The 22,997-nt window shown below is 39.0% G+C and overlaps 1 protein-coding gene across 2 annotated transcripts in view; it reads right to left on the reverse strand.

The window, feature by feature from the left end:
* Positions 1–21,499, reverse strand: part of b3glcta (beta 3-glucosyltransferase a) — a 174,942-nt gene extending 153,443 nt beyond the window's left edge. For both annotated transcript variants that reach the window (XM_053506669.1, XM_053506668.1), the window contains exon 1: positions 21,369–21,499. In XM_053506669.1, the coding sequence (XP_053362644.1) occupies positions 21,369–21,417 (49 nt within the window). In that variant the 5' untranslated portion in view covers positions 21,418–21,499. The remainder of the gene's footprint in view (positions 1–21,368) is intronic.
* Positions 21,500–22,997: the final 1,498 nt, after the last annotated feature.

Consider the following 22,997-nt stretch of genomic DNA (forward strand, 5'->3'; position numbering starts at 1 on the left):
GGTTAGGTATCGTTTTTTTTTTTTAATCAATACCGTTGGCAAATCGATACTTTTAAAACGGTACCGGTGCCAAAACGGTGCCTGAACCGATACTTTACAAAAGCCACAAAATGATGGTGGATGACTCAAGAATACATTTTTATTAAACAGAAAATAAAAAAATTCTCCCTAGTTAAATGAGCCTTCTTTGCAATGGTAAATGGGGTGACTGTTGTAGTACTACTAGTACTAGCTAGAAAGCCATAATTATAAACAAAATCGATGTTACATTAGTATTTTACGAATCGTTTGACCATTTGTTAGCATGAATGCAAGATTTGCATTTTGTAATTAACATTACATTAGCCTACTACTAACCTGCGGAAAGGCTGCTGTCGTCATCATAATCGGTGGACCCATTTTTGCTACGGTTGGTATGACTGGGGCTGGGGTCGTCCACACCGATAGTGCCAGCTGTTGCTCGCAAGCTGTCAAACACGGTGCATCCCTCTGCTTTTAAGCTTATTCTGTGTTCCCGTAAATGTTACATTAGATTTGACGTGTTTCCCACCTTTACACGCAACTGCTGTAAAACATTTGCTGCATGTCGCGGTGTCTGAATCCTTCCTTGTAAAATATAGCCACACTTCCGACAGTTTAATTTTAGGCATTTAAACGAAAGGTGTTTAATTTAGCAAGCTGAGATAGTGGTAGACCACCTGCTGCCGTCAGAGCAAGTGTAACGTTAGTTGCTGCATTCACGCGCATCTCGGTTGGCCTCATTTCGTGCTGACTTGTGATTTGAATTTTTCTAATCTAATCTAATAAAACTCTTAATCTACAAAAATTTATAATAGACAGTAACATTACTGCAACAATGTTTTGGATTTGTACTGTATTATCAAAGCTTTCCGAAGGTTTCAAGATTTTTCTAATTTAGAAAATAATTTATTTTTTCAATCATTTCTGACACCCCATAAATGCAGTATTTAAATTTTACTAGTGATCATGTTGTTGATGAATCTGATGCTTAATACAACTGCATCATTCAATCGACAGTTCAGGCATTTAAGTGGCACCGAAGTGAGGCACCGAAATTCACGTTCTGTTTCGGTCTGGTACATGCCGTATTGGCACCGGTTTTTGGTACTCAACCCTATTTGTGAATTCTGACCAATGAGAAGTACATTCTGACAAGGAGAGACAGGTTTTTTTTTTCTAGTCACTGTATGTTTGCGTCTTATATAAATCACCGTCGTTTGACCAGTAATATCTCCTGCAGATTTCACTTTGATTCTCAAAAATACAGAACAAATGCATCCTTTACCAGTTCAATACCGAACAGAAAATACAGGATTCCGTTAGGGTTGACGACTCTAATGCTGTCTTCCTCTTCCTCTTATAAGTTCTGTCAGGTTTGTTAAAGTGACTGTTTATCTTACTTTTCAAGGAGCCCTCATGTCTATGTTTCTATAGTATATGTCTAAGCTAGAGCTAGTGCTACAGATAGCAGTAATGAAATAGCCATAGACCTGACTCTCCTCTGCACTTGCTTGATTCATCCTGATGGCTACTTCTGGTTGGAATTCTCATCACATAAAGATTACTCGCAGTTGATAAGAATGGCCCCATGTGGTCTGCCTAAAGATGTAATAACTGAGAACAGTTTCACTTATATTCATGAACAGTTAGCAATCTAAAAAAAATTTATGTTATTTTAACTTAAATGCATTTCTTGATATAAAATACAGGTATCTGACTTGGGAAAAACTGTCAAAAAAAAAAAACAAAAGCTCTTTAGCAGTGCTTGAGGGTCGAATTTAATAAAAAAAAAAAGCTCAAAAGTTGGCTAAAATGGCAGACTGTGTTCCTGTGGGGTACTGTTTAAATCAGTGTTTCTCTTTTTCAAAGCACAGTCTGTATTATTCTGTATGGAACCTTACAAACCAGCTCCTGCTGGATGTGAAACAAAGGTGGACATCACATCTTTTGGCACTAGTCTTCAGGTGCATTTTTTTTTCTCATCCATGGCCATCGAGTGGGCTGTGGTGTCCAGACGCACATCAAAGAGACCGGATTGGGTATTGTGGATTCTTTTTTTTCCTCTTTTCTTTATACTACCCAGCATTTGTGAAACTGGGGCAACCTCTCTTGCCAGATTTTTGACACTTTTTCACAAGCTTTCTGCAATATACAACTTAAGAGTATAATGCCTCACCTGTTCCTCTTCTCTCATCCCAATGCTGCTGCAGTCTCTCTTGTAGAGCCGCCAAGCAGTCACGATGATCAAGCCGATAAAGTACAACATCATCCTGGGTTACCACTTCTTTGACTCGATTTTTTGTTGCAGAGAGTCCATCAGATCCACAATTTTCATATCCTCATTGTACTGTCACCACAACAGGACAGGGGATTTTGATGATTTCCCACCTATCAACCTTGGTGAAAGGGTATGCTCCAATGCAATTACCCTGAAGAATGACTGAACCATTATACCAAAAATAATACCACTTTACAGCATGCAAGGTGGATTCTTCAATTATGACCAGCAATTTTCCCTTGCCAGTGACGAAACTGCCTGTGCAAAAACACAATCAACAACCACCGGCGATTCACATTTACGCTATGGACAATGCTGCCTACTGTTACATCCGGTAGGTACGCCTGTGACACATTCACAGTTTGACACAAAAGTTGTTAATGACATAGCCTACAAGTCATTTCAGTGGAAAACACCTATGACACACCTATGAACTACCTGCGCAAACACAAAATATACAGTATACAGTGGAACCTTGGATTATGATTCAGAGGTTTTAATAATAATAATAATTCGTTCCGGAAGTGGGCTCATATTCCAAAACACTCATAAACCAAATTTCATTTTCCCATAAGAAATAATGAAAACTCAAATTTTTCGTTCTACAGCCCAAAAAAATAAATACATAAAAATAAATAATACAAAATATACACTCACCTAAATAATTATTAGTAAGACCTGTTCAATTTCTCATTAATGCAATTATCTAATCAACCAATCACATAGCAGTTGCTTCAATGCATTTAGGGGTGTGGTCCTGGTCAAGACAATCTCCTGAACTCCAAACTGAATGTCAGAATGGGAAAGAAAGGCAATTTAAGCAATTTTGAGCGTGGCATGGTTGTTGGTGCCAGACGGGCCGGTCTGAGTATTTCACAATCTGCTCAGTTACTGGGATTTTCACGCACAACCATTTCTAGGGTTTACAAAGAATGGTGTGAAAAGGGAAAAACATCCAGTATGCGGCAGTCCTGTGGGCTAAAATGCCTTGTTGATGCTAGAGGTCAGAGGAGAATGGGCCGACTGATTCAAGCTGATAGAAGAGCAACTTTGACTGAAATAACCACTCTTTACAACCGAGGTATGTAGCAAAGCATTTGTGAAGCCAGAACACGCACAACCTTGAGGCGGATGGGCTACAGCAGCAGAAGACCCCACCGGGTACTACTCTTCTCTGCTACAAATAGGAAAAAGAGGCTACAATTTGCACGGAGAGACTGTTTAATCAGAAAAATTAGCAAGGAACATCGCTGAGAGTGTCCATCTATATGTGAAGCCGAGAGGGGGTAGGAGGGGGGCCGTAAAGGCGAGAGAGTGAGTGTGTGCGCGTGTGTTGGTGTGAGTGAAGAAGCACTGTGTCAAATTACGCGCGCACACACACACACACGCAGGATGGCGCCAGGTGAGGTCGGCTGCTGTCACGACTGCTCCGACCTATTTTACTTTGTTTTCGTCTTTTACGTTACCTTTCAGTGATTTTAAACCGGCTAATTCATCACCATTGAGTTCATTAGGTACAATAAAGACAGCGGCGGCCCCGTGGAAAACGAGCCGGCATCAGGATATTATATTCATGTATATACATATTTACACCCTCATATTTATACTACTATGCTATCTCTGTGGCTTAAACGGGACCTGGTTCCTAATTTTGTACCAAAACATGGAAGTGTGCTGGTATGACAATAAAGCTCCTTGAATCCTTAAATCCTTGAACAGGCTAAGAGCCCATGCACACCACACACCCCTGCCTAGCATCCTGCTCGCCAACGTCCAGTCACTGAAAAACAAGTTCGATGACTGTTCGCGCGCTGGACAGACAAATCTGTGGCCGCGTTACAGGACGCACTCGATGACGCAGACTGGGACATGTTTAGAAACAGCTCCGATGATGACGTCAGCGTGTTTACAGAAGCGGTTGTGGGATTCATTGGGAAACTAGTGGATGATACCTTGCAGAAAACGACTATCAGAACATTTCCCAACCAGAAGCCGTGGGTGGATAAAACCATCCGTGATGCTCTAAGATCTCGCACCGCTGCCTACAACGCGGGACTTGCATCGGTGGACATGAACCATAACAAGGCATGAACCAATACAACGTCCGGAAGGCGGTGAAAGAGGCGAAGCAGCACTACTACGAGGAAACTAGAGTCACAGCTCTGACTCTAGGAGAGTCACAGAGTGACTCTAGGAGCCTGTGGCAGGGACTAAGAACAATAACGGACTATAACGCACCAACATCCGGTATGATGAACACGGACACGACTCTGGCAGACGAGCTGAACTATGATGCTAATGCTAGCTCCGAGCATGACGTGAGGAGAGCCTTCAGGAGAGTGAACACCAGGAAAGCAGCAGGACCAGAGGGCTCTCAGGTCGTATCCTCAGAGCCTTCGCAGACCAGCTAGCACCTGTGTTCACAGAGATATTCAACATCTCTCTATCTCAGTCGGTGATACCCAGATGCTTCAAAAAGTCCATCACTGTTTCTGTTCTGAAGAAACCTCACCCTGCTTCTCTCAATGACTACCGCCCTGTAGCCCTCACCTCAGTAGTGATGAAGTGCTTTGAGCAGCTGGTCAAGGACTTCATCATTTCATCTAGAAACACTTGACCCTCTACAGTTCGCTTATTGTCCAAACCGTCAACTGATGATGCTATCTCTGTAATATCTAATTTTCTAAGTGGCAGACCACATGCATTAAGAATGGGTGGACATGTCTCAGCCCCCCCTTACTCTCAGAACTGGAGCCCCCCAGGGTTGTGTTCTGAGCCCCCTGCTGTACTCTTTGTACATATATGACTGTGTGGCCACTACCAGCTCCACCACCATCATTAAGTTTGCTGATGACACCGTCGTGGTGGGCCTGATCTCTGATAACAACGAGACGGCCTACCTGAAGGAGATTAGGAATCTGGAGAACTGGTGCCAGAGGAACAACCTCCTTCTAAACGTTAGTAAGACAAAAGAGTTGATAGTGGACTTCAGCACTAAGCAGGAGAGGAACTACCGGACCCCCATCATTAACAAGAGCCCAGTGGAGAGAGTGAAGAAAGGTGACTCTGGCGTCTCTACCACCTCAGACACTTGAGAGACTTTAGACTGCCCTCCAAGGTGCTTAGGAACTTTTACTCCTGCACCATAGAGAGCATCCTGACAGGAAACATCTCAACCTGGTTCGTGAACAGCACCATGCAGGACACACGAGCTCTACAGAGGGTGGTGCAATCAGCTCAATCTACAGCAAGCGGTGCTGGACCAGGGCCAGGAAGATTGTGAAGGACCTTAGCCCCCCCCCAGCAATGAACTGTTCTCTCTGTTGAGGTCAGGAAAGCTATTCCGCTCCCTGAAGACCAACACAGACTGAGGAGGAGCTTCTTCCCGCAGGCAATACGGTCTCTTAATCAGTACACCACACAGTACTGATCCATTTTGCACATCCACACACATTGTTTTTGCACTCACTGTGGACATTCTGGACATTCACTTACACTATTGGCCACTGCACAACTACACATTCGTGGACATTAGTTAAATGACCCAATTAGCCCAATCACAAGTCACTTTAAATATGTCACTTTCAAGCATATTTGCACACCCTCTGGATATTCTGTTACCCAGATGCACAAGTCACTTTAAACACTTTAAATATGTGACATTTCCATTTATATTCAAATTATATTTAACTTCATTCCCACACAAAAAGTCCATAAAGTCTCTATCTCTGTATTGTACAGCCGTTTCTTATTTTCTATATTTCCATATATGTTAATTATATTGTATTTTTGTCATGTACAGTACAGCTGTCTCTTATTTTTCTATATTTTTTTTTATATATTTTTCTTATATTGAATATTATGTACTGTACAGTCGTGGCCAAAAGTTTTAAGAATTACATAAATATTAGTTTTAGATTTAAAGATTTAAAGAGTTTTCAGGCCATGGACCCAAAATTTCAATGTTTTGGTCCCCGAGCCATTTACAGTAGTTATCACCTTTGCCTTATGGCACGGTGCTCCATCGTGCTGAAAAATGCATTGTTCTTCACCAAACTGTTGTTGGATTGATGGAAGAAGTTGCTGTTGGAGGGTGTTTTGATACCATTCTTTATTCATGGCTGTGTTTTTGGGCAAAATTGTAAGTGAGCCCACTCCCTTGGATGAGAAGCAACGCCACACATGAATGGTCTCAGGATGCTTTACTGTTGGCATGACACAGGACTGATGGTAGCGCTCACCTTTTCTTCTCCAGACAAGCCTTTTTCCAGATGCCCCAAACAATCGGAAAGAGGCTTCATCAGAGAATATGACTTTGCCCCAGTCCTCAGCAGTCCATTCACCATACTTTCTGCAGAAGATCAATCTGTCCCTGATGTTTTTTTTTTTGGAGAGAAGTGGCTTCTTTGCTGCCCTTCTTGACACCAGGCCATCTTTCAAAAGTCTTCGCCTCACTGTGCGTGCCGATGCGCTCACACCTGCCTGCTGCCATTCTTAAGCAAGCCTTGCACTGGTGGCACTCCCAATGCATTACTGCTAGTTAACTGTTTAGTTAAATTTACCTTTTGTTTTCTTTTTCATATTTATTTTCTATTCATAGTCTTTTATTTTAAGGTCACGGGCAGTTGTGCATATTGTACTGTGTATGACTGCGCATGTGAGAAATAAAATTTGAATTTGAAACGACTGACACACACACACACACACACACACACACACCTTTACAAAATGCACTCACGATACATGACCCCATTCATTCTTTCCTTTACACTGATTAGTCGTCCTGGTCCCTTTGCAGAAAAACAGCCCCAAAGCATGATGTTTCCATCCCCATGCTTTACAGTAAGTATGGTGTTCTTTGGAAGTAACTCAGCATTCTTTCTCCTTCAAAATACAAAGTTCAATTTTGGTTACATCTGACCATATGACATTCTCCCAATCCTTTTCTGGATCATCCAAATGCTCTCTAGCAACTTCAGATGGGCCGTACATTAAGCCATGTACTGGCTTAAGCAGAGGGACACGTCTGGCACTGCAGGATTTGAGTCCCTGTGTGTTCTTGGTGGTAGCCACCATTACTTCGGTCCCAGCTCTATGCAGGTCATTCACTAGGTCCCCCCGTGTGGTTTTGGGATTTTGTTCACAGTTCTTGTGATCTTTTCTTGTGATCTTGAGATATTGCGTGGAGCCCCAGATTGAGGGAGATTATTAGTGGTCTTGCATGTGGACAGGTGTCTTTTATACTGATAACAGATGCCATTATTATAGGTAACGAGTGGAGGACAGCCTCTTAAAGAAGTTGTTACAGGTCTGTGAGACCCAGAAATCTTAAGTTTTTTTTTTTTTTTTTTTTTGTTCCCATCATTTGCAAATAAATTCTTAAAAAATCCTACAATGTTATTTTCTGGATTATTTTTTCTTATTTTGTCTCTCATAGTTGGGGTATACCTATGATGAAAATTACATGCCTCTCTCATCTTTTGTAGTGGGAAAACTTGCACAATGGGTGGCTGACCAAATATGTTTTTGCCCCACTGTTCTGTGAGGTGCATGTGAAAATAATTGAATCTTTTATCCATCCTGTGTCGTTCTTTATTGTAGCAGAAGAATATATAAAATATATACATTTATATATACTGTATAAAGGTATATGTGTGTCAGCATCCCTGCACATTTTCATCCATGGATGTTATTGTAAAATGTATTTAACTTTCTGCTAACAGTGTGTCCAAGCTACTATAGCCCCAAAAAGGACTGTTTCACCCCCCAACAAAAGGTCAAACCCACACCCACTTTAATTTTCATTGGTCACAGACTGATCATCAGGCCAGAAGAGTGCTTTGTTGCCTGAAGGCAACACCATGCCACAGATGGTTAAAAATGGGAAAAATATTAAAATTAGATACATTATGATAAAAATGTTTTACAACATACAGTATGGTCTCCTTATTCACAACTCAGGAATTTGAGAATGAAATCTTGCTGAAACAATACATGAAACCTGCTAAAAAAAAAAAAAAAAAAAAAAAGTGTACAATGCACTGGTACTAACTGCATAAACATGTGGCTATATATCTGATTGACTTGACCAGTCTGCAGCATTCCGCTTTTATCTCCTGATTAAGTCCTTTGTTGTGTTGGCACATTGTCTTGCTACATGATGAATTTTCTCCCAATTAGATTGGAGGAATTTCTCAGTAGATTAGGCAGATAGATTTTTTTTCTGTACCTCTGAATTCATTCTGCTGCTACAATAATGAATTACATAGGATGGATAAAAAACTCAACTATTTGTCACATGTACCTCACAGAACAGTGAAATAACCTTTTTGCATTTCACAGTTAGGGAACCGAAACAGGGACAGCCAGAACACAGTGCCCATGGAGCAGATCGGGTCAAGGGCACTGCCCATGGGCGCAACATGGGGCAGCTTGCACGCCTACCACAATCCCAAAGTTACATAATCGTCAAAGCTTTTTGAGCTCATTTCAGAAGTAGCCATGTAAGCCCAAGCCATGACACTACCTCCATCATTAAGAGCATACCTCTTCCTTCTGTATATTTAAGCCTTTCCATCACTTGTTTAAAGGTTTAATGTTTGAACTCCTGCCCTGTGGAGGTGATCGAGTTGTCACACTTTTGTTTTGTTTTTTTTCCTTTCACTTCTTACGTACAATGTTTAGGTCATCAACTGCTATTCTTTTCCTCGGTCAACCTTTTACATGTCTGGTTGTGAGTACACAGAGTTTTTTTTTTTCTTTTTTAAAACATTCCAAACGATACCCATGCTTGTAAAATGACATATCGCAGAAAATTTCCTTCATTTTCCCTCAATTCTCTGGACTTCAATGTGGATTAACAATATACTGTATAATGTTAATTGCAGTATTCACAGGTGAAATCCAGTGCTCAAACAATCAGTACTCACGGGTATTAATTGCTTAAACAATTAATCTAACAGGGCCCACGTGGGCAACAAATACCATCTGTCAGTAACATTTTACAGTATTTTCAATTATTTAAAAAATGTGTAATTTAAAACACAATGTGCTCTCCATTCCAGGAAATTCGCAGCAGGTTGTATTCAAATCTTTTAGGGTTTATTTCTCTGGCATTGAAACTTTAGTTACATTAGAAACATAATACCTTAGCGGAATGCTGATGCCCAAAATGTGACTGCACCTTATCATGATGCTCTGCAATGCATTATGATTCTTCAAAAATATTTGAAAATGCAAAATGATTGCACCACCCTAAGCAGCTTTTCCACCCTGGTTTTTACTGTTTCTTTGAGGGCCATGAGTCTTCACTCAATCACATGCTTACATGTATTACTATATACAGTATAATTGAAAAAAAAAACAATAACTAAAGACTTCCCTGAAATAAAAACTGCTTCTTGTAGGCATTTATCTCAACCGCAAGTAATGTTTCAAAGTCCTCTGACATTCACCAAAAGGCAAAAGAGAAAAAAATATCTCATTGAATAATTTAATTCTGACTTCAGCATGTAAAAAAATCATAGAACCACTGACAACTAGCATCTGATGACAAACTGAACTGGTTTTGCTTAAATTCAATTCGCTATACACAGAGTATCAATCAAACGTACAATGAAAAAAAATATATATAGGTCATTTAGTCAATTGCACATTATTACATTCTACTTGTCTGTTCAATTTAAATATGTTTACAGAACAATATGGAGCAATTTTAAAATACTCTACCATAAGTATTTTATTATTCATTAAACACAATTAGAAATAATTACATTATTAGTGATCCTGGCCGCGCATGCACATCACACATCAATCCTTATTGCTCTTGATTTAAAAAAAATTGTATGGAAGTTTTTTCGTTAAATTACATACATTTGCACTAGACCTTTTAAATTTTCATTATTGCTTGACATTAAAACATATGTTGAATGGCCTTTTTGTAAAAAAAAAAAAAAAAAAAGCTTTAGGCATTTTCAGGCAGACTTGCTATTTTAGGACTGTATTTTCTAGACCGGCCTGTTACCCAGCATTACTTTTCCAAGAAGATAGCCTATTCAAGATTAGAGACTATTAAGGACTACATAAAACATTTCCATGTCATTCTACTGATCTATATTTATTAAAAATGGAAGAAAAATTGATTCAGTTATAAACCGCGATTATTTTATGTGCTGAATCACTGACTGCAAAATTTATTTTTTTAAATATATTTTTACATTTATAATAGAGATGAACTGGTCAACCGGCCAGCGACCAGAATCGGCTGGTATTCAGTTTGATTGGCCGTGACCAGTCATCAGCCTCAGATATAAACGACCTGTATCAAGCGCAAAAGCTTCAAAATGGTGCAACAAAAATGCATTTTTATGGCGTTACATTATTTTAAACAAAATAAAACATTTTACAATCACATGCGTTAAAGGCCTCCGATCTGCCTTTTTCTCTAAACTTCGTGAACAAATTAGTCTTAAATGAGTCATTCTCGCAGCTACTCAACCCACAGGCTCACTGTCAAGTTTTGAGAATTTGGAGACATTTATGGAGGTAAAACGTCGATGTTTCTTTAGAATTCCCCAGGTGGTAAACTCTTATTATACATTTTCATCCGATGTGGTAGAAGTGACTCATTTGCTAAGTTTGTTTGGAAATAATAATTGTGGCGGATGACAGAGATACATGCTGCTCCATTAAAAGTTAAACAATTTTAATCGAATCGCCAACCAGGTATCATGCTAATATCATATTAGAATTCCCATTCCTAATATTTATGCTTCTCTATCTGCTGCAGATATCACTTATATACCTTTTTGAAATTATTTACCTATAGGAAATATGGAAATTATTTAAAAGTTGAATGGATTAAAAATAGGCATTTACTGTACACTTATTTCTAACCCTACAAGTTTAAACACGAACCCTCAGCTGTTCAGAGGCTGTGGTATGAGAGGTAATGAAGCAGAAACAAAATATTTCACTTTAAACTGACGTGTCTTCATGATACGCATGAACTACTCCTTAACGGTTAAGCATAAATTAAGGAAACCTGTAATCATTCAGTCATGTTACTTGCTTATCTGAATATTTATAGGCAACGTTTGCCTTGATAAACTCTAAAAGAAATATGGAATACCTCTACAAGATAAGGATGTCTCTACTTGTACTGAAAGTACAGAAGACACCCTAGGAGAAGATCTACAAAGGCTTACGATATACAAGTGCCATTACATTTATAGTGCTTGCCAAAAGTAATGGGACAAAAGTGAAATTCAATGTTTTAATAAAATTCTCTCTCTCTCTTTTTTTTTATCAAGATAATAATAATTTGTTTTACACAAAAAAAAAAAAAGTTTTATGCAATGAAATTGCCATGCAACGATAAATATTTAGCATGAAGTTGTTTATTTTTCAAAACCTGATGGATGAGGCTGGTATAGAGTGAAAAAATATGTCTGCAGTACTCTGGTACCACTTCCTCAATCCATGCCTGCTTGATTGCTTCCTGAAGGTCATGCACAGAAATCTGAAGATCACAATTCACTTGAGAATTCCCTAGCTTTAGCCATTTTGCAGAGATGGACACCCTGGCTTCAGAATATTTGATTCCTCCATTAACTAAGCCACCTGATTCTAATTAGCATTCTAATACCTCTTTAGGCTCAAACTAATTAGTGAAATTACCTGTTGTGTGCTCAGGAAGAACTATACTCAGCAAAAAAAGAAACGTCCCTTTTTCAGGACTGTGTATTTCAACAATAATGTTGTAAAAACCCAAATAACTTTACAGATCTTCATTGTAAAGGGTTTAAACAATGTTTTCCATGCATGTTCAATTAACCATAATCAATTAATTAACATGCACCTGTGGAATGGTCGTTAAGACCTTAACAGCTTACAGAAAGTAGGCATTTAAGGTCACAGTTCTAAAAACGCAGGACACTAAAGAGACTTGTCTACCGACTGTGAAAAACACCCAAAGAAAGATGCCCAGGGTCCCTGCTCATCTGCGTGAACGTGCATTAGGCATGCTGCAGGGAGGCATGAGGACTGCTGATGTGGCTAGGGCGATAAATCGCCATGTCCGCACCGTGAGACGCCTAAGACGGCGCTACAGGGAGACAGGCAGGACAGCTGATCATCCTCGCAGTGGAAGACCAAGTGTAACAACACCTGCACAGGAGCGGTACATCCGAATATCACACCTGCGTGACAGGTACAGGATGGCCACAACTACCACCCGTCACACCAGGAACACACAATCCCTCCATCAGTGCTCAGACTGTCCGCAATAGGCAGTCCATGAGGAGGAGATGCACTGCAGTACTTCAAGCAGCTGGTGGCCACACCAGATACTGACTGGTACTTTAGATTTTGAGCCTCCCTTCATTCAGGGACACATTGTGAAACATGTCTTATGGTGTTGACTCGTAGTCTTCATACAAATATTTACACATTAAGTTCACTGAAAGTAAAAACAGTTGAAAGTCAGAGGAGAAAAAAAAGTATTTTTTTGCTGAGTATATAAATGCATGGCATATGCTGTCCTAATACTTTTGGTCAAAGTATGTTCATATATATCTTTGATCACTGTGAGCTATTTTACCAGCTCTATACTTTTTTTGGCTGTCATTGCCACTTTGGGTATAAGCCTCCCCCAGATATATAAACTTAACAGAAAAGTAAGATTTAACCTAAATTCTTCAGCTGCTCTCAAACTTAAAATTTTCTTTACTTATCAATTGCCTAGACTGCCTGAGGCTAAATCCCCCAAGTCCTGAGACAAATCCAAACTCTGCCTCTCACTGATAAGCAATCCAAAACTGCATTCCTGTAGCCAATGTGATTTCATGCCGCCCCTGGTTTACTGCACGCTCTGCTGTACTCTTCATTCAGCCCATCAATTATTCACCTGTTAAACGAGCAAAGCTTGACATATCAATATCAGTGCAAAATTGCTCCGGGACAGGCTTTGGGAGCTCTTTCCAAATAGCAAATTGCAAATACTTGTTACTTTAGTGCTCCATTACGCAGAAATCTGTACTCTAGTAATACAACGGGAGCTATTTAGTGAAACATCTGCATACATAAAGCATTGCTTTTAAATCCTACTTTACATATTAGGTCCCACTTGTGTCTGCCTCAACAGATCAAAATAAAAAAAAGAACTAACTACAGAAGTCTCTGATTATATATTGTATAGCCGAGGCATTTGTCGCTTAGAAAAGTATTCTACAGTACCTGCCATAAATAGTACAAAGGGGTGCTGAGACTTGACAAAACACAACTCAAATTGACTCAGAAATGCTTTTTGAAGTTAAGTAAGGATACAATACTGATGTTTTAACATGTGTAATGATGAAAAATATTCATCGATCTGTACATTCATCAATCCATCCATCCATCCATCTATTCATCCTACTTAGTTCAGTTCGCATAGGGTCGCGTTGGTAGCAGAAGAAGCGGAGATGCCCAGACATCCCCGTCTCCATCAATTTCCTCCAGCATTCCCTTAACAGCTGCCAGGTAAGCAGAGAGATATACTCCCTCCAGCATGTGCTGGGTCAGCCCCGTCACTCAGCTGGCCGTGCCTCTTACACCTCCAACGGAATTCAACCAAGAGCATCCTTACCAGGTGTCCAAAACACTTCAGCTGGCACTTCTTAATGGGGCGGGACTTCTACTTCTACTACTAACACTTTCCGAACCCGATCTTGGAGAATAAGCCTGACCTCCCTATAAAGGAAACTTATTTTGGCCAAATCAAACATACTATAAGGGAGGGTAGGGATGTTGACCGAATGGTAAATCGAGAATTTATAACGATGTTTTAACTCCTTCTTCACCACTAAGGTTCGTTACATCGACCACATTCCTACAGAAGATCTACCCAAACAGTCAATTTTAATCCCTTTTCTCATCAATCAAGAACAATATAGTGAAAATATAATGGAGAGGATTGCCCCCTATTAGCCGCAATCAACACATTGTTTCATGAGATAGTTCAACAATATTTCATGGATGTTAAGACAAGTTTTAATTATAGTTAAGCCATCGTTACAGTTACATATATTTAATTACTTGGCCCTAATACAGTATATATTAATACATTAAACATGCAAAAACCACAGTAATATACAGTAAAGCTCACAGGCTCTACATACTTTCATGAACCATAAATATTGAAGGCTCCATATTACACTATTCCATTAACAAGTTACACATGCTCCAGCTCAGATACCCTTGATATAATGCATTTTTTCATACCTCAAACTTTCATTATTTCTCAAATCACCTGATTGTGTCATTTTAGTGTCTATGTACACGAGCTTCTACCGAGCCACACAAGCAGCAAGCATGGGGAGGGACTCCACTTATAGTGAGGTCAATAGGTATTTGATCAATGTGTGATTTTGCAAGTTCTCTCACTTAGAAATCATGGAGGGGTCATTTTCAGGATGGGTGCATTTCCACTGTGAGAGACAAAATCTAAAAAGACAAATCCGGAAATCACATTGTATAATATTTTAACAATTTATTTGTAAATTACTCTGTCAAATAAGTTTATCACCTGAGTCAAAAAAAATTAACATTTTGTACAGAAGCCTTTGTTAACAATTACAGAGGTCAACCTGTTCCTGTAGTTCTTCACCAGGTTGGCACACACTGCAGGAGGGATTTTGGCCCACTCCTCCATACAGATCTTCTCTAGATCTGTCAGGTTTTGAGGCTGTCGCTGAGCAACACAAAGCTTTCTCCAAAGATTTTCTATTGGATTTAGGTCTGGAGACTGGCTAGGCCCCTCCAGAACCTTGATGTGCTTCTTACGGAGCCACTCCTTGGTTTTCCTGGCTGTGTGCTTTGGGTCATTGTCATGTTGGAAGACCCAGCCATGACCCATCTTTAATGCTCTGTCACAATACCTGGCCCTGTTCATCCTCTCCTTAATACAGTGCAGTCGTCCTGTCCCCTGTGCAGAAAAACACCCCCAGAGCATGATGCTTCCAGCCCCATGCTTCACTGTAGGTATGGTATTATTGGGATGATACTTATTCTTCTTCCTCCAAACATGGCGAACATGTGGTCACAAAAGGGGAAAAAAATCTAAATGGCTTGTTTAAACAGCAGCCAAAACAAAAACAGTACTTTTTGCTAACAGGGTTCATGGTTTTATTTTTGGTTTTTGTTTGTACACTGAATGTCAAAAAAAAAAAAGAATGAAAATAAAATTTTGCATTATAGGCCCCCTAATTTGAAGAAGCAGGTAAATAGTAATACAGATAAGCAGGGCTGTTTTTAACCCATTGACAGCCCTAAGGGACATCCTACAACCTGTCAAATTACGGAACAGAACAGTGCTTTTTATAAAAGCCTGGAGCATGGTAGCAGCTGGCATATTAATATCCACCATTTTTATTGGGGCCCCTGGTGGCTCGGGGACATAAGTGACGCTGTATATTGGATTACTAAGTGTTACTATTTGGAAAATGTTAGGATCAAGGCTTTTTCGACATGGGTCTCATCAAGGGCATAACACTTTTATGCATACACACAGAAAAACAGCCAGTGAAAGACAGCTGGGCATCATTTGTTACTGCATTTTTACCCAAACACTTCTGGCAAGCCTAGTATAGTATATAGTATAGAGCTTTTTTATTTAAATCATAAACTTAATTTACATCTGGTTTCTCCAAAGACATTTTAAAACCAGTATCAATACAGAAAACAATACATTACGTTTAAGCCTATTACACCCACTACTGAGTTTCTTTCTGCAACAAGAAGTGGACCAAAAACTAACCCCTAGGGACATACATTAGTTGTGTAGTCTTTAATAATTCTGAACCGCACCACTCTTTGACAATGGGAAACTCTAAAAGTCTAAATAGATACCCCAAAAGTCCTTTGTACTTTTAATATATTTCACCTGGAAACATTGACATTTCTATAATAAATGGCCTTTTTAGCTTTGGTTTTACATCACTTTTGTAATTACAGCACAAGCTGTTCTTGATTATGGTTACATAAATCTTATAATATATTTGTTTTACATAATAAACTGCCTGGTGAGATAACACCTTGATCAAGCAGCACTTGATTCCTGTTCCTTATAAATTAGAACATGATGTCCCTCACCTCAGTTTGTACTAACTAGGATGTTGCTGCAAACAGGGACCTGAGAAATGCCAACCTGCTGAAGACGGAAAATTGAAAACACCAAAATACAGAATGTCACTGCTTCAGTACAGCTTTCCTTCACACACCACCCACACTTGGATCTCCAATGCAACCAGATGGATCCATGATTCCAAAGCAAAGAGGCATAGAGTCAATCCTCTGAGAACTACATAAAAATAAACAGCCTTCGTTTCGCACCTTGTATCATATTCAGCAACAAATAATGCAGCTTGTTATTTATCTTCGCTGTATAATAAAAATGACAATGTACTGTATGCGTTATTGTAAAAACTGCTTCCTCCTACTTTTCAGTGATTTTGCTGTGTTTCCATAAATTAGTAAAATGTAGTTAAATCAGCACCGTGAATGTCTGTATGGTTTTTGCTGCCATATGGGCTATTTTAATCCCATTTGGCTGGAAAATGGTGTGGGACCCAGAAAACAGTCTATAATTTGGCAGGCTTTGGACTGGGTTACAATTAATTGGAAAGCTTTTAAAATTGTGAATGGGCTGGAAAGAGTCAATCCAATCTGGAAACCCTGGTGTTAAGTATTTTTGGCCAGTTCCAATTGAGATACAAACAAACAAAAGCTTACTAAGCAAACAAAAGTGTAGAGATGGGGAATGCATCATGCTTTTTTTGTGTGGAAATTTATGTTTCCCCACATACAAGTTATTTTTAAATTTATACAGGTTTGCATTTAAGGTGATAAAATGTGGTGCACTCTAAACTATTCACACACTGTGTGTAATACAAGAAAATTATTTGCCAATTTATTTAAAACTGAAAAATCTATATATGGTTTGTCCTTTAACTGGCCGATCACATAAACCGATAATATTGTCATGACATATTTACATTTACATTTAAGCATTTGGCAGACGCTCTTATTCAGAGCGACTTACATTTTTTTTTTTTATCTTATTATACACCTGAGCAGTTGAGGGGTAAGGGCCTTGCTCAAGGGCCCAACAGTGGCAACTTGGTGGTTGTGGGGTTTGAACCTGGGATCTTCCGAACCATAGTCCAATGCCTTAACCACTGAGCTACCCCTGGCCCATGACACAAAATGCATAAGTCGACAGACACATCTGCATGCAGTCGCCAGTCTGGAAACATTACAAAGTCTCTTTAAAAGACATCGAATTTCCAATACTGGTGGTCCCTGACATACGAATGAGTTTTGTTCCAAGAGCATGTTCAGAAGTATGATTTGTTTTATGCCCAACAACATGAGTCTTATATGCCTTTGACACGAATATACAATGTAAAGAATACCAATCCACTCGACTAAATTGGTCCCCATTCCCCCCACTGCCATCATTTGTCCAAAAGCCATAAGCGTGAAATGTACATGTACTGTAACACTGTTGTCCCTGTGCCTTTAAATCGCAAGGGGAATCCCTGATGCTATTTTCTCAGAGCTGTTTTCCACTGTATTGGACTGTAAATTCCATTTTGTTGAGGATTTTCTGAAATTAGGATTATTTACAATCAGGACAGCCATTTTCTATCTTTGTGTTTTCCCGGACTGATTCACCGAAACCGGTGCTGCTGACTCATTTCTCTCATTTCTTAAGTGTTCGTAAGTCGGAGGCTACCTGTATGCACAACTGTGTGGGTCAACGTCTGACAAAAGCTTTAACAAAAACTTCATGCACCTTTTAAGAACAATGTACCAGGAGTATGTTATCTGCAAAGGCAGCAGCGAAATCTTATATAGTAAGTTGACCCCCACTTAATCACCTACAGCAGAAGCCCTTAAACAGCTCGAGCCTTACTCTGCAGAGAGTAAAAAGGCTAAAATTATCATCACAAAAATAATAATGAAGAGAGAAATGAAGAGCAGTTCCCAGTTCTTGCCGAGGCAGCCCGGGTTCGCCTTACCTCCATCTATGTGGGCTGACAGTGAGAGACTATTCAGCATGGCTGCACACATTCTAGACTGTCTCTTAAAAATGCAGAAATTTCTGATATTTATAAAGAAATGCTTGCCCTCGCCGCTTACTAATGAATAACCATGATTAGCACACCAAATACAAAGTAACTGATGTGTGTATTTATTTAAAAATGCTCGGTGCAGAGTTTTGATTTGTTATTCATTGACGTAGCCTGGTTCCACTTGCTGCATGTTATAATGAGAGAATAGAGCAGGACAGTCACATTTTAGATAAGCATTTCGGCGTGTCTGAGAGACCTCTGATGCTAGTTAAGGAATGGAAAAATTTTGCTACTTCGAGCATAGCCTGTTCTTTTGGTTTCAGTTTCTTTGTAATCCACATAAAATAATAAGAAAATAGATTATGTAAAAGATGTTGCCTTCCAATAAATAAATGATTAAAAATGTATGATACTTTCTCAGATCTTATTTATATTTATGCATTGCTGTTTAGCATGTTTACTTTTTACTGGGATAAATAGCTGATAAATATACAAACATAAGTAGGACACTCTAAACAACAGTTCACAATAACCCCCACACACACCTGTGATCAGCGATTCAGTATCGGCCCATTATGATTTTTGTGATCCAAGATCGGTAATCACCCCCAAAAACCCTGATTAGAGCATCCATAGAATCAGGATATTTACAAACTTGGGATCCTTATAGAATCGCAACACAAATCGAATGAGCACCTAGGTATCGTGATAACACCGTATTAAGTGGTCCCAGTGAGCACAACACCTACAAGAGTGCAACTAATTAGTATGGCAAAATTGCAAACAACCACAAGAGTTTGCTGTCTTACAAACTAGTATTACAGACTGTGGGTAAAAAGAAACATGATCTCATGGTGATTTAAAATGAATGTTGTAATTCAACACTGCCAATTTTTCTAGAGTGTATTAAATATCGTATGAGTAGTTTTCTAGATTTCTGTACTGCTACATAACAGTGGTTATCTGAACATGGGGGATTTTTGAATAATATTACGCACAATACCATAATATTACTCATAATAGCATCATATATATAGAACACTTAAACTCTGGCCATGACAGGTTTTATGCGTTCTAACATACGGTTTAGTGTGATAGGTTTGAAAATGCGGTGTTCAATACACTCAGTACCAATTAACACTCTCGTCATTATTTTGACAGCTTTTCTAGATTAGAAATTTGAGTGTTTGCATATAATGCTAGTTACAGTTAATTACAAAAACAACAACCTCCCAACATTTAAAGGTTGCTCTTGAATACTAATTACAAACAGTAAAATAGTACACAGCGTTCGAGTCAAACCGGGACTTTTGCAGAACAACAGAACAGCTTTTTTTCTATCTATCTATCTATATATATATATATATATATATATATATATATATCTAACTATATCTATCTATCTATATCCATATCTATCTCTCTCTCTCTCTCTCTCTATATATATATATATATATATATATATATATATATATATATATATATATATATATATATATATATATATATATAATCCCCTGCTACACTAATGCACTTATCCCAGCTTTCAAAAGTACTTGGTCATCAAGGTGGAAAGTTTTCTCAGAATGCTGGAACCATGATCAGACTGACTGTCTGATTCACCTCTTAAATGCTGGCTTTCCAGGAACACCTTTAAAGGCACAAAAACATGTGGAAATGGCTTGGAGCGAGGTCAGGACTGTAACTCAGACTGACAGGTGAAAGACGCGTTTCTGACGTGTTCCTGTAGTGTGCAAGTGGCGTTCGTGAATGACACAGTGTAGAGTTCTCACAGACAGATGCTTCTTTTCTGCAAGTTATCCGTCGATTTTTAAGGATCAGGAATTTTACTCGCTGAACGTTCACGGGAATGGGTCCGAGCCACCTCGGCCGAGATTGTTATTCAGGGATGTACGGCCTTCTTTAAAAGGTTAGCATTGCTCAAATGTTTTACTGTGGGAACGAGTCTTATCACAGTACTGTCCTTGAAGTCTTCCGTAAATGACGATCGGTTTTACGTCCTCATCAATCAGACATTTCTCAGTTTGATTTAAACACCCCTCATATTCAGTATGCGGCTATAAAGGAAAACTGAATGCGCAGTTAACTCTGTTTAAATGAACATCGTACTTTAATAGTGCATTTTCTAAGCTGCAGAGACGTGTGCATTTAAACACTACGGGTGTTAATCAACACTAAACCTTTTTTGAACACTACATCGGGCAACATACTAAATAGTACATCAGACCACTTAAATACTTGGGTTGCACCGTGTACAGAAGTGTGATAAAAAAAAACTGTTCAAGAATGGGATTCAGGTGTGCCGATGCTGTTGCCTTCAATAAGCTCTCAGTGCTGGAGTGTTTAAACTGAACATTGTTAATGTGAGTCAGGGGGAATTTATTCAGCTCTGGGGGCTATGTGTTGTTCTGCTAAACAATCCCAACTAGACATTTATACTCCATAAAGGCGAGAATATTGAATAAGAAGGTTGTGCTGCTTTTAGCAATGCAGTGAATACAGCATTTCAAACTAGACAGAGAAAATATATACAGTATAAGCTAGAATTTTCAAAGTGGCAGATTTACACTTTACAGTTATTACTCAAGTACACAACTGAAGTGCCCCCCTCCCCAACCACACACACCCCTCCCTGACTGCAATAACAATTTAACCCACTTCCTGCAACAAAGAATACAATGTTTCACAATGTTGAAACAAGTTGCCCGTTATGTGATCGGCAACAATGTATCAATCTGGCCCGCAGCGCTTTGAAGTTTCCCCCCACTTCCTGCGCGTGTCTTTGGAGAAAAGTGCAGAAACATAGACAAGCGAAATATAAATAAATAACAAATTAAATAAATAAATAAATGAAAGCACAAGCTGACAACCAAAAGTAACGCGTGCAATCACTTCCACTCCGTAAACGCCTGAGACGACTGGAACACACTTACCGAGTGAGTAAAACACACATGCCGCTGCTTTGTATCCGAAATGAACCATCACTGCACACAGTTAGTTCACCCTGAGAGATCCCCGGTAAACTGCCTTCACTCCGGTATCAGAGTCAGGGTGATTCTGCACACGCGCTTCCTGTTAGGGAAAAAAAAAGAAAGAAAGAGAAAAAAAAAAAAAGCTAAGGAAAGAAAAAACGCGTCTCAGTGGCGCCCTCTGGTGTAAGCATTTCCAGAACTGATTCAATAGTAGGACTGTGCTGTGTTTTATATAAACAGTATGATTGTTAGAGGTTCTTTTACACTCTGAGTTTAACCATCCTAAATGCTTATAAACTTTAAAAGATTTTGTTGTTGTTGTTGTTGCTGTTGAAATAATTTTGGCACTGTTAATGATAATAGTCATCCATCCATCTAGGACAACCACTGTGACCATATAGGAACTAGGGACTGTGGAGGGCAATGGTGACCATTGTATTTATTCCCATTTTATGACCCGGAGAGGACCTCTGGTCAATATTCACAAATGCATTTACACACTACATGTGTAATTTGTAAGTTTAATCTACAGTGGGAGCCACGTCAAACAGCCGCTTGGAGCATGATAGGTCCATGACAGGACCGTGACAGGACCATGATCGATCCGTGCACGGAATGTTATCCCCCGCGATGACGTAGTTAACGATGCCCCGCCCCATAAACGCCCCCATGCGCTTTCTAAAAAGATGGTTGCAATGCTGTATAATTCCGCCAGATGGAGCATTGACTGCTTCAGTTAACTGCAGTGTCCAAGCAGCCGGTTACTATATTTGATATATATATATCATAACTTACGTCAACATAGTTTCATAAATAGATGATGTGGTAAAAAAGAGGGATAAAAAACGATTCATAAAACAGATTTAAATCACTCAATACACAATCCATGATGCTTATGCTATTTTTAATTAATGATTAAATTAATTAATAAAACTACTTATTGCAATATTTTTCACGACATCCTTAATAATCCTTAAAGACACGGTAACATCTGTAATTTATCTATACCAGTCGTTGTAGGTATGGAATACAATGCGGGCTATGTACAGTATTTTACATTACAGTGTATTTTATCTATTTCCGTTTAATACACTGGTAGATAATATTTTGCTGCAAAGTAACGCTTAAAATTTAACTTCTGCTTGGGTTTGTTTTCGTTATATTTTTTATGTTTTCGCTAATGTTTATTTTCGCTGATAGTCAAAAATTGGCAAAAACAAATCGATTAATAACGCATAATATCTGGAACAAATATCTGTTCATACGGATCAGTATGTCTTTAGTCATTTAACCAGTATAACGTTTTCCCGTCAAAGATCTGATGGGACATTAATCACTTATCACTACGGTGAATAGATGCGGCAGCAGAGACAGATTAAATCCCCATAAACATTCACACTTGAACACAATACTAACAGAACTAAACAGGTCCAGAGGGTCAGCGCCTGTTATCAGGACAGGAATCACCTACAGGATACTACTGTAATTTTTACTGCTTATATATTTCTGCGATAGTTTCATTTGGTTTTACGCGATTTCATGTTTTATTTGTTTGTGTGTGTCCGTGTGTGTGTGTGTGTGTGTGAGAGA

The sequence above is a fragment of the Clarias gariepinus genome, chromosome 11, assembly GCF_024256425.1.
Source record: "Clarias gariepinus isolate MV-2021 ecotype Netherlands chromosome 11, CGAR_prim_01v2, whole genome shotgun sequence".
NCBI lineage: Eukaryota > Metazoa > Chordata > Actinopteri > Siluriformes > Clariidae > Clarias > Clarias gariepinus.